Here is a 15,244-nt window from a genome sequence, read left to right as displayed (position 1 = left end):
GTTATATCAATGTATCGTAACAACTATTTCTTGGCTAGTATCCTATTTTGTATTTCTGTATCTATTTTAACGATATAGAGGGTGTTGGGCCACCCCTGGGAAAAATTTTAATGGAGGATTCTAGAGGCCAAAATAAGACGAAAATCAAGAATACCAATTTCTTGATGGAGGCTTCGTTAAAAAGTTATTAACGTTCGAAGTTGCGGCTGTAGAACGCTAATTTGTCCATCTATTTGAATTTTTTTCTCGAAAATGCGCAGGATTTCGAGGGTATGTCTATTTACCAAAAATGATTGTAATCGATTCTTGCAATCGAAAATAATTTTTCCAGACCGATTTGAAATTTTTTAATTTTCTCGAAAAATTTCACACATTCCGGAATTTTTTTCTAGGAAATGAGTAGGATTTCGGGGATATGACTATTTACCAAAAATGCTTGTAATTGACCCCAGGAACTAAAAATAATTTTTTCAGAACGATTAGACATTTTTCAATTTCGCCGAAAAATATAGGCACCTGTCGATTTTTCTTAAAAATTCGTTTTTGATTTTTAGTAATTTTATTTGACGTTCTACGGAAAAGCTGTTTAATACTTTTTTGAAGGTACAAATGGGCTCTACTTCAGAAAAAAGTTTCATTTAAATATATTCATTATCGTAGGAGTTATGGCTGTTTGAAAATTGGACCATTTTTATGGGGTTTTTCTCATTTTTCGGGGTCAAGGACCAACTTCTTGAATATTTTCGCGATTTGTATATATTCTCCATCAAAATACGCGTAGTTTGCTTTTTTAAACATTAAAATCGTCCAATCCGTTCAGAAGTTATGACATTTTAAAGATTTGCATGAAATTTCGGGGAACCATTTCTGGCTTCAAATTAGATTTTCGTTATGGAATTTTTTTCTCGCAAATGCGTATGATTTCGACGGTATGTGTAATGACCAAAAATGATTGCAATTGACTCCCGCAACCGAAAATAATTTTTTTAGAAGGATTTGAAAAATATTTTTTCTGTCGAAAAATTTCACACCTTCTCGAATTTTTTTCTCGAAAATGCGTATGATTTTGAGGGTATGTCTAATGACCAAAAATGATTGCAATTGACCCCCGCAACCGAAAATAATTTTTTTAAAATGATTTAAAAAATTTTTTTTTCTGTCGAAAAATTTCATACATTCTCGAATTTTTTTCTCGAAAATGCGTATGATTTTGAGGGTATGTCTAATGACCAAAAATGATTGCAATTGATCCCCGCAACCGAAAATAATTTTTCCAAAATAATTTGAAATTTTTTAATTTTGTCGAAAAATTTCACACCTTCTCGAATTTTTTTTCTCGAAAATGCGTATGATTTCGAGGGTATGTGTAATGACCAAAAATGGTTGCAATTGACCCCCGCAACCGAAAATAATTTTTTTAAAATGATTTAAAAAATTTTTTTTCTGTCGAAAAATTTCATACATTCTCGAATTTTTTTCTCGAAAATGCGTATGATTTTGAGGGTATGTCTAATGACCAAAAATGATTGTAATTGACCCCCACAACAGAAAATAATTTTTTTAAAATGATTTGAAAAATATTTTTTTTGTCGAATAATTTCACACCTTCTCGAATTTTTTTCTCGAAAATGCGTATGATTTTGAGGGTATGTCTAATGACCAAAAATGATTGTAATTGATCCCCGCAATCGAAAATAATTTTTCCAAAACAATTTGAAATTCTTTAATTTTGTCGAAAAATTTCACCACCTTCTCGAATTTTTTTCTCGAAAGTGGATAGGACTTCGAGGGTATGTCTAATAACCAAAAATGATTGTAATTGACCCTCACAACCGAAAATAATTTTTCCAGGACGATTTGAAATTTTTGAATTTACTTGTTAATAACTTTTTAACGTAGCCTCAGATGAAAAATTGATATTCTTGATTTCCGTCTTATTTTGGCCTCTAGAATCCCCCATTAAAATTTTCCCCAGGGGTGGCTGAACACCCTGTATGTATATTCGCGTATCTAGGAGTAATTTCAGAAGAAACTTTTAACACGTAACATAATCGAATATAGACACGAGTTTGTAATACAAACAGATTTGTTAAAAGTATTTCTATCAGACGGTTTGAATAATCGCGTTATTAGCTTGATCGACGCTGCCTGCCGCGGAAAATTTTTATGTACTTTCGATTGATAGCCGCTATCTCACCCCACGCGTTATTTCTCCAGTGCAATTGCTCGGTGAAGATTCGAGAAAATTAAACGAAAAATCTGTTACGATTTCAGCAAACCTGTGCTCCGCGTCGGCCGGTGCTCTACTAGGATGGACGAGTCCTGTACTGCCGAGGCTAACGAATAGTACAGACGACAACCCTCTTGGAAGAGTGTTAACGAACGATGAAAGTACCTGGATCGGTTCGCTGGTAGCCGTGGGAGCGATGGTTGGCTGTTTCCTCGCTGGATATATGGCGGAAAGGTAAAGGAGGTGTAGAAAAAACTATTCCAGTGTCCTTTCGATGATTTACGATCGTTCCTCATCCGCGACAGGTGGGGCAGGAAACGAACGTTGCTGATCTCCGTGGTGCCGTCGTTATTCGGTTGGATCTTGATCGCGACAGCCAGGGTGGTGGGCCAACTATACGCGGCTCGAGTGATCCTTGGCATCTCCTTAGCGTTCGCCTTCACGGTTGTTCCCATGTATTGCGGTGAAATCGCCGAGGTAAAGGCCACCGTCTCTTCTCCAAACGCGTTCTCACAGACAACAGATCGTACAGCTGACCTAATAACCTAATGTTTCTTGTTTGGACAGACGTCTGTCAGAGGGGCGCTGGGATCCTTCCTGCAACTGTTCATCACCCTCGGTTTGCTGTACTCGTACGCGATCGGGCCATACGTATCCTACTTGGTGTTTTGGATCCTTTGCGCGCTTCTGCCGATATTGTTCTTCGTCTGCTTCTTGAAGATGCCGGAGTCCCCGTATTACTTGCTGAAGATCGGTCAGAAACAGGAAGCCATCGCTGCGTTGGCCAGTCTTCGAGGCAAGTCCCCGGCCAGCGTGCAAAAGGAAGCTGACGAGATACAGGTAATTAGGAATCCTTCGATCTTGTTTTTGCACGATACTGACCAACTCAACGCGAATTTCCATTGGATCGCGTTGACCGATCCTCGTACCAACGGCATCGAGGGTCATCGAGGTTATCGGAATCTTCCCAAGGGGATCCGTGTTTCGGGAAGATAAAAAGATCGTTTCAGCAATTTTCGTGGCTCTTATCGAGGTTCGAAACGTACGATAAACCGGGCGCCGCTCGACAAACACAGGAATTTTACCAAAAATCGCGTTTAAAGAGAACCGGTTGGTCGTGATATCGCGTGGGGGAGGTCAGAGGTAAAGTCGTCGTTCGATCGACCAATGGTAGCACGAATTCTTTAACGTGCCTCTGTTTTGCACGAGTGACCGACTCGGTTCGATCGTTCGATCTTTTATCGCGTTTCGTTGCGCAATTTCATCTTTCGATTATCTTGTTTTCAATAACGCTGCACGACGGAGACGTTTAATTTATTGATTTACGGATCACGCGACAGGTGACAACCGAACTCAACTCTGTTTTCGTTTAGGTGGCCATCGACGAGGCTTCGAGGGAAAAGGCCAGCATCGCGGATCTATTCAACGTGAAGGCAAACCTCAAGGCCACGATCTACACGAGCCTCCTCGCCGCCTTCCAGCAGTTCAGCGGTATAAACGTGGTTCTGTTTTACATGGAAAGCATCTTCAAAAGCGCTGGCACGTCGCTTTCGACCTCGACGGCGACCATAATCGTCGGTGTCGTTCAATTGCTCGCCTCTTGCGTGACGCCGGTGGTCGTCGACAGGCTCGGCAGGAAGATGCTGCTCGTTTTCTCTGGCATCGGTGAAATCGTCACACTGGTAAACGAATTGATTAACATTCATCCATTTAGATAATTAACGGTCGAAACTCTGAATCGATATTTCCATAACGGATCGCGATATGTTTTTTTATGTGACGGAAGAAAAAACGCATCGACTGGTGATCCGTGAACCGGAACACGAGCGATGACGTCTTTGTTGCACGTCGATGCGTAAAAGCTTAGCAATGTGCATAGATAAACAAATAGAAATAGAAACGGATCGAGGGAATGGAAGTCGAAAGCTCGAAACATTGCAATAATGACTTCATAAAGACGTTTTTCTCATTTTGCGGGGTCAAGGACCAACTTTTCGAATATTTTCGCGATTTGTATATATTCTCCATCAAAATACGCGTAGTTTGCTTTTTTAAACATTAAAATTGTCCAATCCGTTCAGAAGTTATAACATTTTAAAGATTCGCATAAAATTTCGAGGAACCATATCTGGCTTCAGATTAGATTTTCGTTAAGGAATTTTTTTCTCGAAAATGCGTAGGATTTCGGGGGTATGTGTAATGACCAAAAATGATTGCAATTGACCCCAGGAACTAAAAATAATTTTTTCAGAACGATTAGAAATTTTTCAATTTCGCCGAAAAATATAGGCACCTGTCGATTTTTCTTAAAAATTCGTTTTTGATTTTTAGTAATTTTATTTGACGCCCTACAGAAAAGTTGTCTAATACTTTTTTGTAAGTACCCATGAGCTCTACTTCAGAAAAAAGTTTCATTGAATTATATTCACTATCGTAGGAGTTATGGCTGTTTGAAAATTGAACCATTTGTATGGGGTTTTTCTCATTTTGTGGGGTCAAGGACCAACTTTTCGAATATTTTCGCGATTTGTATATATTCTCCATCAAAATACGCGTAGTTTGCTTTTTTAAACATTAAAATCGTCCAATCCGTTCAGAAGTTATAACATTTTAAAGATTCGCATAAAATTTCGAGGAACCATATCTGGCTTCAGATTAGATTTTCGTTAAGGAATTTTTTTCTCGAAAATGCGTAGGATTCCGGGGGTATGTGTAATGACCAAAATTGATTGTAATTGACCCCTGCAGCAAAAAATATTTTTTTTAGAACAATTTGACATTTTTTTTCCCCCGTCGAAAAATTTAGGCACCCTACCCCCTGTCGATTTTCCTTAAAAATTCGTTTTTCATTTTTAGTAATCTTGTTCGACGCCCTACAGAAAAGTTGTCTAATACTTTTTGACAAGTACCCATGAGCTCTACTTCAGAAAAAAGTTTCATTGAATTATATTCACTATCGTAGGAGTTATGGCTGTTTGAAAATTGAACCATTTGTATGGGGTTTTTCTCATTTTGCGGGGTCAAGGACCAACTTTTCGAATATTTTTGAAATTTCTACATATTCTATAGCAAAATACGCGTCGTTTGCTTTTTTAAACATTAAAATCGACCAATCCGTTCAGAAGTTATGACATTTTAAAGATTCGCATGAAATCTCGTGGAATCATTAGATTAGATTTTCGGTAAGGAATTTTTTTTCTCGAAAACGCGTAGGATTTCGGGAGTATATGTAATGACCAAAAATAATTGTAATTGAGCCTCGCAACCGAAAATAATTTTTCCAAAACAATTTGAAATTTTTTAATTTTGTCGAAAAATTTCACCATCTTCTCGAATTTTTTTCTCGAAAATCGATAGGATTTCGAGGGTATATCTATTAACCAAAATTGATTGTAATTGATCCCTGCAGCCAAAAATATTTTTTTTAGAACGATTTGAAATTTTTTTTTTCGCCAAAAAATTTAGACACTGTCGATTTTCCTTAAAAATTCGTTTTTCATTTTTAGTAATCTTGTTCGACGCCCTACAGAAAAGTTGTCTAATACTTTTTTGCAAGTACCCATGAGCTCTACTTCAGAAAAAAGTTTCATTGAATTATATTCACTATCGTAGGAGTTATGGCTGTTTGAAAATTGGACCATTTTTATGGGGTTTTTCTCATTTTGCGGGGTCAAGGACCAACTTTTCGAATATTTTCGCGATTTGTATATATTCTCCATCAAAATACGCGTAGTTCGCTTTTTTAAATATTAAAATCGTCCAATCCGTTCAGAAGTTATAACATTTTAAAGATTCGCATAAAATTTCGAGGAACCATATCTGGCTTCAGATTAGATTTTCGTTAAGGAATTTTTTTCTCGAAAATGCGTAGGATTTCGGGGGTATGTGTAATGACCAAAAATGATTGCAATTGACCCCTGCAACCGAAAATAATTTTTTTAGAATGATTTGAAAAATTTGCAATAAAACATTGCAATAATGACTTCATAAAGACGCATCTTACGCTTGGAAGCGTCAGTTAATGACACCGGGTTGTCTTGGCAATCAGCGATGAACGCAGCTGGAAACACCGTCTACTGTTATTTAAAACGCTATCGGTAATATCCAGTCTCGGTTCGGTTCCCGGAACAGTAAATTTTCGATCAGCGGACACGGATCGCGGACGAACGCACTTTTCGCGACCTTGATCCACCGTTGGACGCGTAAGTTTCGCGGGGATTGCAAAATGGCCGGGAACGAATCGATCACGGCCTTGCAACACCTATTCAAATCGATTTATGTAACACTCCCGTAACGAAATGAAAATCGTACCGATAAGGTGCAATGTCAGAGCGACGAATTTTTCCGAGATCTGGCGAAAGCAATCAAATAGTCGCTTGGCAGGAAACGTTCGAAGTTTCCGTAAACAGAGGCGCGCGTCGGCTGCGCCGACAATGACTTCACGCATCTGGAATTATGAGGTCGCATTTAATCGTCCGTTGCAGATTGTTGCACCGATCTGCGACCGTAACCAATGTCAATGCCTCGTTACGCGTAACGCGAGGATCTGAATTTTACGATTACGCGAACCGGAAGGAGGAAAGAATCTCTCGTTCGATTAGACGCCGTTGCCTGGAATGCAGTTAATTGCCATCCACGCTAATTTACTTATTCATCGATCGCGACGATGTTTTTCCCGCGCGTCGAAACGACGTTCCGCGAGCACATCGAATCTCGGCGGTTCTCTTAGGAAAAATCTCACATTTGAAATATAAAATATGTTTCAGATTGCTCTGGGTATCTACTTCTATTTACAAGACAAATTGCACGCGGACGTGAGTAATATCTCGTTCCTACCGATCGTCGCCTTGGTGATCTACATCTCGACGTATAGCGTGGGCTGGGGTCCTTTGCCGTGGTCCGTGATGGGTGAAATGTTGGCGTCGAAGGTGAAATCAAAGGCGTCCGGCATCACGGTGTGCGTTTGTTGGATGCTCGCCTTCTTCATCACCAAGTTCTCAAACAGTTTGCAAATTCAGTTCGGCAACTACACGCTGTACTGGGTGTTCGCGGCGTTTTGCGTGATCTCCGTGTTGTTCACGATCCTGGTGTTGCCCGAGACGAAGGGCAAGAGCTTGCAGGAGATCCAGGACGAGCTGAACGGCATTAAGCCCTCGGTCGAGATCGGAATGTCGAGGAAAATGTGAAAGCAGTATTAGCATGGTTCACAGTGCGACGTTTTATTCTATTTTTAAGTACGCGCGTCTTCATACTGCCAAAGACCGAGATCGCGAATGAACGTTTGAGGGTCGGGTCAACAACGCTCACGATTACCTTTAAGGAAACCCCTATGCTAGATGCAATATCATCGTTATCATTACGAAAACAGATGGAGGAAGGAACGCGACAGACTCGAAACCGTGGAATTTGTAGTATATCGAACGATTTTCGAAGACTTTTTCGGGCTAAATCTGTCCGCGTTCCGCCTCGCGTCGATGCAATAATTGTTTCTATGTTTCTATATTTATTTCTTGACAAGTCTTAGTCATTCAATAGTCACATCGTCCTGTTTGTATTTAAGATTTTAATTAAGTGGCTCTCCTTTTCTCAGCTAATATTTATAATATTTAACGCCGAATTATGTAACGTGTATCGAGTGAGTTTCACGTTCGAACGACTTCGTTCTAAATGTTAGACGCGCAAGAACAAGTTCCGCTGCGCCAGCCGGAGAAGAATTGCACGATCGGTTTCGTCGATCCTGTTTCGCGTGGAAACGATACCCTTTCCATATTCGACGATCGACGACACAAAAAATAGATCGTTCGAGCGAAACGTCATTATGAAATCTCGCGGTTCGATCTTTACGCGAAAGAGGAAGTGCACAGGCGCCTTCGAGAGAAGCAGAGAGACGGGGGAGGGAAGTAAACAACGCAGGTGGAATTTTTCGATCGCTGAACATCTTTTGCGCGGAATTTCTGCGATCCCGACAAGATCAAGGATCGTTCGAGGATGCACAGCGGAGAGAAGATAGATAAGAACGATTAGAAAGTGCAAATTACCGTTTTACGATTGTTCCAAGACGCGTGGTAAACGCGTGTCCCTAAAACATTCATTTTTCCATGCTCTGGAATCGCTTTGCGTCCTCGTCCAAGAGATGTATAATTCAGAAATCGAGGGACGCGCGTTTCCGCGGTTCAAGACTGTAATTTCTTGAAATTATAGTATTCTGTAATTGTTTCTTTTCAAGCAGCAATTATAATATACAGGGTACTTGAAAAGATTGGAAGAATGCGTTGATACTATAAAACGTATCCTCTCCAGTTTATCCCCAACATTTTTCAACAACCTTTCATAGCGATTTTCGCGTCTGTTCTTTTCAATAGTCTCCAGAGACTTGGTTAGTGTTTTAGTGGTTCTTCCCTTTCCCTAGCAATAGCGTTTCGCGACGATTATCGCGCGTTAGTCGTAACCATAATATCATTAGTAACGTAACTTCCGTCGGGGTATTTTTAGTTATTACTGCACATGCGGATCGACGATTCGACGCGTCCGTCGCGTTCAATATAGGACTGTACTTATCGTTCGATCGCGTACCAAAGATTGTACATATTTATTTTCGATTTAGAGTTAACGACTCCACTTATAGACGCGTCGAATACTCGCGCGATTAACGTTCTTCGAATCATCGTTTAGACAATTCATACAGTTCCCAATTACAAAGTCGACGCATTTATACGTACCTTTAACATGAGAGTGAAAGAGAGAGTGAAAGAGAGAATATATATATATAAACTGTGTAATTGAGAGTGTGCCAAACGTCTTCGTGAAATTTATTTAAGGCCAGTGGAACGAAGATGACATATCGATCAACTTGTACTTTAGTCGAACGTAACGCAATTTTCGAAGCACAAAATTTCCAGACGAAGAAACAGATAATTCGATACACACTTTGCGCGAAAAATACCACTAGTAGTGTATACCGATCGACGATATCGGAAGTCGTTTGCATACGCGTAATATCGTTCGAAAGTTTGGGTGAACGTCAACTTTTCGACGAGCCGTTTCAGCGTCGAGAATCAAAAGCATAAATGGGTTGGAGGACGAAAAAGTTTGTTGCGAGCAAAATGCAAACCATTCTCGACGCTCGAACGATTAAGGAAGTTGTTGGTGAATTATGCAACGTTTTTCCGCGCGAATTTGTATGCAACGATTCCCACACGCGCGTTGTTTGTTTCAGTTCGAAGACTGCGCTGGAAGCGCAAAATCATTCCTGGAATGTTCCTTTCACGAGCAATAAGACTTTTCGTTTGTTGAGACGCGTCGAGTCGAAATTCCCGCGCACGTTATTAGCTGCAAATTAGCCTTAACGACCAAGAAAATGTAGCCAGTTCGTATTTTGCTTGGATTTGGTGCTCGTCGAACTGCATTATTCGTAGAACGATAATTCTTAGTGGCCTTTGAAACTATTCTACGTGAAAATAAAATTAACAATCATGGTTTTCCACTCGTTCGTAAGTCTGGGATTTTAACGGAGAATGACGAAATTTTTAGACAGCAACGAGAGCGTGTGATAATGTTAAATAGTCAGGGTATAACGGGAAACAATCGTTCGGAAATTTTCGGCAAAATTTTCATCGACAGTGCTCCAAACTAGATTTTCGTTTGGATCGTCAGAACGATTGTACATATTATTTGCTAGATAATATAATTACGATAATAAATTTTCTACACACTTGTTATGATTAAATAAATTATATCGTTTAAGTATCACGCACGGTGCATCCGTGATTTTGTTTTTTTTCGGACCTTTCACGCTACCTAATCGAATTAAACTCGTGCGACATGTTTGTGTAAATTGACGAGCGACGTTAAATAGAAGAGAATCGCAGCGAAAACCTTAGCGTATATTTACGTATGTAATTTGTACAAATAAAAATTTAAAAGCTACAATTTGAAGCTCGAAAGATTACGATCAGGGCTTCGAAAGTACCGGTGACGATGGCAAAACGCGGCGAAAAAAAGCAATCTGAGATGGTAAAAATTTGACGTGTAAAATATTAATTATGTATACTAACCTTGTTCCTGTGTTCATATTTAATTTTTATCAGGACGAGGAAGATGCGAAGCTGCAAGAGGAGCTGCTTCAATTGGTCGACGCTTTGATGGTAATTATAACGTATAAGCTGTTCGAAAGGTGGGGAAAGAAAAAGTTCATTATCAAATAAAACTTCTCAGCCAACTCAATACAAAAGCTACCACGCATTAAATTACGTTTTATTGCAACTGTGTAATCTCGAGAGATCATAGTACACGTGCATTCCTTATTATTGCATTCGAGGGGAGGGACGAGAAAGCTATGCTGATTTCATTGAGTCAGCTGAGGTTGCTGATGCAGACCTCGACCACATCGATGACCTCTGTGCCGAGACCGCTGAAATACTTGAGAAACTCGTACGACGCCTTGAAGGAAGCGTATAAAAAGATTCAATCCAAGGACGTGAAACAGCAGTTCGCGGAAGTCCTGAGCGTGCTGTCCATGGCGGGAGCGCCTCCTGGGTCCAAGGAGTGCCTTGGATACTGCATCGAAGGAAACGTCGCGAATCCTGGGGAGTGGGGCCACGAATACGTCAGACAATTGGAGAACGAAATCGTCGACGAGTGGACGAATGCTCCCGTCAGAGACGAGAAACGCATAAGGTGGTTTCGACGTTGATAAACAGCGACCGTACGAATTAATATTCACGTTTACTTGTCTATTCTATGACAGAAACACGCTCACGCCGTTGGTAAAAAGCATCGTGCGATTCGACATGAAACACAACGCGGAGATACCTGGATGCGACCTGTGCCTCGAGATCGATCAGCTGAGCCTCCTCAACGACTATTTGGACAGCACGAACTTTAACAGAGTGTGCCGTTACTTGGAAGGCTGTGCGACGTACAGGTGACACTGGTTACTCTGTTATTATTATTAATTTATCACGAGGTTCGCGCTGCCTCGCACGTAATTTTATGTGACGCAACGAGGATGTTATTGTTATTGATTCACCCGTTTAAAATAAACTGCTTATCGAAATGCCTCAGCGAGGACACCGAACGAAGGCAAATACTGAAGATTGTCGCCGATCAGTATCTGAGATTCGAGGAGTTCTGCAAGGCCTATCTGGTGGCCCAGCAACTGGCCGATTCGGAGCTGGTGCGCAAGTGTCTCGCAACTTGTCCGGACAGCCTGACCAGGAAGCAGCTGGCGTTTATGCTCGCGAGGCAACGAGTCACGCTGGAAGATGCTCAGGACATCGAACCGATCCTGAGCAACGGTCACGTGAACGGCCACTTCCTAGTGCTCGCGAGGGAACTCGACATCCTCGAACCTAAACACCCCGACGACATTTACAAGACTTGGCTCGAGACCAGCACGCTCAGACGCGCCGAATACGACTCAGCCAGAGCCAATTTAGCGGCCAGCTTCGTTTCCGGCTTCGTGCACGCTGGATTCGGCCAGGACAAGCTGATGGCAAACCCAGAGTCCTGCTGGATTTACAAGAACAAGGTCCGAAGCGTAGATGAACTCGAGGCTCCCTTTAAATAGAACAGTAACATTATTTATTACTTTTTAGGATCACGGAATGCTTTCAGCCACTGCATCGTTAGGATTGATACACATGTGGGACGTGGACGGTGGTTTGGTACCGATCGACAAGTGAATCTCGCCCCCCTTACCGGTTCCACGACTAAAAGTACGAGTCGCAACGAGCTCTCACATCGTTTCACGCCGTAGGTACCTTTACACGGGCGAGGATTTCATCAAATCAGGCGCGTTGCTCGCTATAGGGATCGTGAATTGCGGCGTTCGCAACGAGTGCGATCCAGCGTTAGCTCTCCTCAGCAATTACGTGTGTTCCACAAGCGCCACGCTCAGGATCGGGGCTGTTTTAGGTCTGGGTCTGGCTTACGCCGGTTCCGGGAGAGTGGACGTCAACGAATTGTTAACCGGAGTTCTCATGGACAAAGAAAGTCAGCGTAAAACTCGTCCAGACAAATGGAATTCTCTTACAAGTGTGGTAATTTTCAGGTACCATGGAAGTTGTGGCGCTCGCCGCGATCGCAATAGGGCTAATAAACGTTGGTTCCGCCGATGCTGACGCGTCTTCGATAATTCTTCACAAGCTCCAAGAATTTACTCCTCAAGAATTGTCCAACACTTACTCCAGGTTGGCAAAAGAAAGTTTTTTTATTAGATTCTTTGATTAAATTGAAATTAATTATCGTAGATTCCTGCCACTGTCTCTGGGGATGATATACATGGGGTGTCGCGACATGATAGAAGCTTCTTCGGCGGCGCTCGAGATTTTACCCGATCCCTACAAATTGGCTGCGCAAACTATGTTACAGGCAATGTTTATACACACGCTAAGAACTCTCCGTGAACTTTGCTTTAAACGTTTATCGTTATTTTCAGATATGCGCGTATGCTGGCTCGGGGGATGTGTTGATCGTGCAAGAATTGCTGCGGATCTGCTCGGAGTCTATCGACGGTGTCAGCGTATCCAGTCCTGTGACCAGTTGCTGCGACCAGAGACCTCGCAGTGTCGAGTCCTCTGACAAAACAACGAAAGAGAAGTCTGAGAATAAGAACGAAGAATCCAAGTATGCTCGTTCTCGCGCTATATTCCTTTTTGCTCTCTCACTGACTCGTTCACGAATCCTTTAGAGAAATCGGATCGTCGCAGGCCATAGCTACCCTTGGTGTCGCCGTAGTTGGACTGGGAGAGGGACGAGAAAATTCGCGAATCTTTGGACAGGTAACTAGTCCACTTCTCTGCTACTTTGATCGATCCTCTCGGGTATTATCACGTTCCTCAGATCGGAAGATACGGTTCCATGTCTGCGAGACGCGCGATGCCACTAGCCCTGGGCTTGACTTTTCTCTCGAACCCAGACCTGTCGATTTTGGGCGTTCTGAACAAGTACAGCCACGACAACGACACTGACGTAGCCAATAACGCAATCTTCGCGCTTGGCCTCGTCGGTGCTGGGACGAACAACGCGCGTCTCGCGACCATGTTGAGACAGTTGGCCTGTTATCACGCGAAGAACCCTTTACACCTGTTCCTGGTTCGAATATCCCAAGGCCTGGTTCATCTTGGCAAAGTAAGAGAATCATTGAAAGGTACAGCGATTCGAATCACGAATTCTTGGTAATTCTACGTCCAGGGTACGCTGTCCATATCTCCCTTGCGTTACGCTTCGAAGATTTTGGACAAAACTGCCTTGGCTGGACTGCTGGTGGTCCTTGTCGCGTTTCTAGATTGTCGCAATTTGATTCTGGCCAAGTCTCATTATTTGATGTACTGTTTGACGCTCGCGATGGAACCCAGGTGGTTGGTCACCTTGGACGAGAACTTGCAAGTATGTTCTTATAATTGTTAAATAATAATGAGTTTCTAGAGCCCATAGAATGCCCATTGAACGTAACGTTTGCTTGTGTAGCTCGTTTCTGATAAAACATCGTATAATTTTAATCGTGTATGGATAAATAGAGCCTACCAGTATCCGTGAGGGTAGGTCAGAGCGTGGACGTCGTGGGCAAAGCTGGAAATCCTAAATCCATCGTCGGTGGGTCCGTCCATACGACTCCAACGTTGCTTTCTGCCGGTGAAAGTGTAGAACTCGTGTTGGACGAATACGAGGCGGTATCCAGCGTGCTAGAGGGTTTTGTTATTCTCCGGGAAAAGCTAAATCCTTAGAAAATAATTCACGAAGGGTAAAGGGAAGGTATAGGTAATAAAAATACTTTGTATAGTTTGAATTTGTATTTTTCATTAACGACAATATACATTTTATACGCGTTAATAACAAATGTCATACAAATATTTGTATCTACGGTATACAAAATGAAGGAATAGCGTGAGAGTAATAGTAATTGACAGGTGCTTTATTTTTCAATAGAGAATACAATAAATGACACTGATGTAGGGCTCGAATGCTGAATGCTCCAATCGCTGATGCCACAACACCATCCAGAGTAGCTTATGTAAAGTAGAAGGGGTTGTATTTAGCGTGTCGTATTTCGTCTGATTGTATAATGAGAAAACAAAGACAAATCGACACCAAACACGTAACTCTGACATAACTGACCTATTTAAAAATATTTGTACAGGGTGTTCGGCCACCCCTGGGAGATTCTCATTTTAATGGGGGATTCTAGAGGCCAAAATAAGACGAAAATCAAGAATACTAATTTGTTGATGGAGATTTCGTTAAAAAGTTATTAACGTTCGAAGTTGCGGCTGTAGAACGGTAATTTGTCCATCTATTTGAATTTTTTTCTAGGAAGTGGGCAGGATTTCGGGGGTAGGTATATTCATCAAAAATTATTGCAATTGACCCCTGCAATTAAATATAATTTTTTTAAATCGATTTGAAATTTTTTAATTTTCTCGAAAAATTTCACAAATCCTCGAATTTTTTTCTCGAAAATGGTTAGGATTTCGAGGGTATAGCTATTGACCAAAATTGATTGTAATTGACCCCTGCAGCTAACAATATTTTTTTCAGAACGATATGAAAATTTTTAATTTTGTCGAAAAATTTCCCACCTCGAATTTTTTTCTCGAAAATGCGTATGATTTTGAGGGTATGTCTAATGACCAAAAATGGTTGCAATTGACCCCCACAACCGAAAATAATTTTTTTAGAATGATTTGAAAAATTTTTTTTCTGTCGAAAAATTTCATACATTCTCGAATTTTTTTCTCGAAAATGCGTATGATTTTGAGGGTATGTCTAATGACCAAAAATGATTGTAATTGATCCCCGCAACCGAAAATAATTTTTCCAAAACAATTTGAAATTTTTTAATTTTGTCGAAAAATTTCACCATCTTCTCGAATTTTTTTCTCGAAAATGGATAGGATTTCGAGGGTATATCTATTGACCAAAATTGATTGTAATTGACCCCTGCAGCTAACAATATTTTTTTAGAACGATTTGAAATTTTTTTTTTTCGTCGAAAAATTTAGGAATTATATTCCC

The 15,244-nt window shown here is 41.1% G+C and overlaps 2 protein-coding genes across 3 annotated transcripts in view; both read left to right on the top strand.

The window, feature by feature from the left end:
* LOC143349038 (trehalose transporter 1-like protein) overlaps window positions 1-9,851 on the top strand; it is a 32,316-nt gene extending 22,465 nt beyond the window's left edge. For both annotated transcript variants that reach the window (XM_076779899.1, XM_076779900.1), the window contains exons 3-7: window positions 2,275-2,464; window positions 2,536-2,707; window positions 2,798-3,070; window positions 3,604-3,912; window positions 6,997-9,851. In XM_076779899.1, the coding sequence (XP_076636014.1) occupies window positions 2,275-2,464; window positions 2,536-2,707; window positions 2,798-3,070; window positions 3,604-3,912; window positions 6,997-7,416 (1,364 nt within the window). In that variant the 3' untranslated portion in view covers window positions 7,417-9,851. The remainder of the gene's footprint in view (window positions 1-2,274; window positions 2,465-2,535; window positions 2,708-2,797; window positions 3,071-3,603; window positions 3,913-6,996) is intronic.
* Window positions 9,852-10,234: 383 nt separating this feature from the next.
* LOC143349043 (26S proteasome non-ATPase regulatory subunit 2) lies at window positions 10,235-14,189 on the top strand. The gene is made up of 14 exons (XM_076779908.1): window positions 10,235-10,243; window positions 10,318-10,374; window positions 10,548-10,906; window positions 10,977-11,153; window positions 11,294-11,759; window positions 11,827-11,909; window positions 11,988-12,223; window positions 12,282-12,420; window positions 12,481-12,601; window positions 12,669-12,856; window positions 12,921-13,011; window positions 13,073-13,360; window positions 13,424-13,618; window positions 13,750-14,189. Exons 1-14 carry the CDS (start codon window positions 10,241-10,243, stop codon window positions 13,954-13,956), a joined length of 2,610 nt encoding a protein of 869 aa, XP_076636023.1. The 5' UTR covers window positions 10,235-10,240; the 3' UTR covers window positions 13,957-14,189.
* Window positions 14,190-15,244: the final 1,055 nt, after the last annotated feature.

This window comes from Colletes latitarsis, chromosome 12, assembly GCF_051014445.1.
Source record: "Colletes latitarsis isolate SP2378_abdomen chromosome 12, iyColLati1, whole genome shotgun sequence".
Lineage (NCBI taxonomy): Eukaryota > Metazoa > Arthropoda > Insecta > Hymenoptera > Colletidae > Colletes > Colletes latitarsis.
This window is presented reverse-complemented; position numbering and strand designations above follow the sequence as displayed.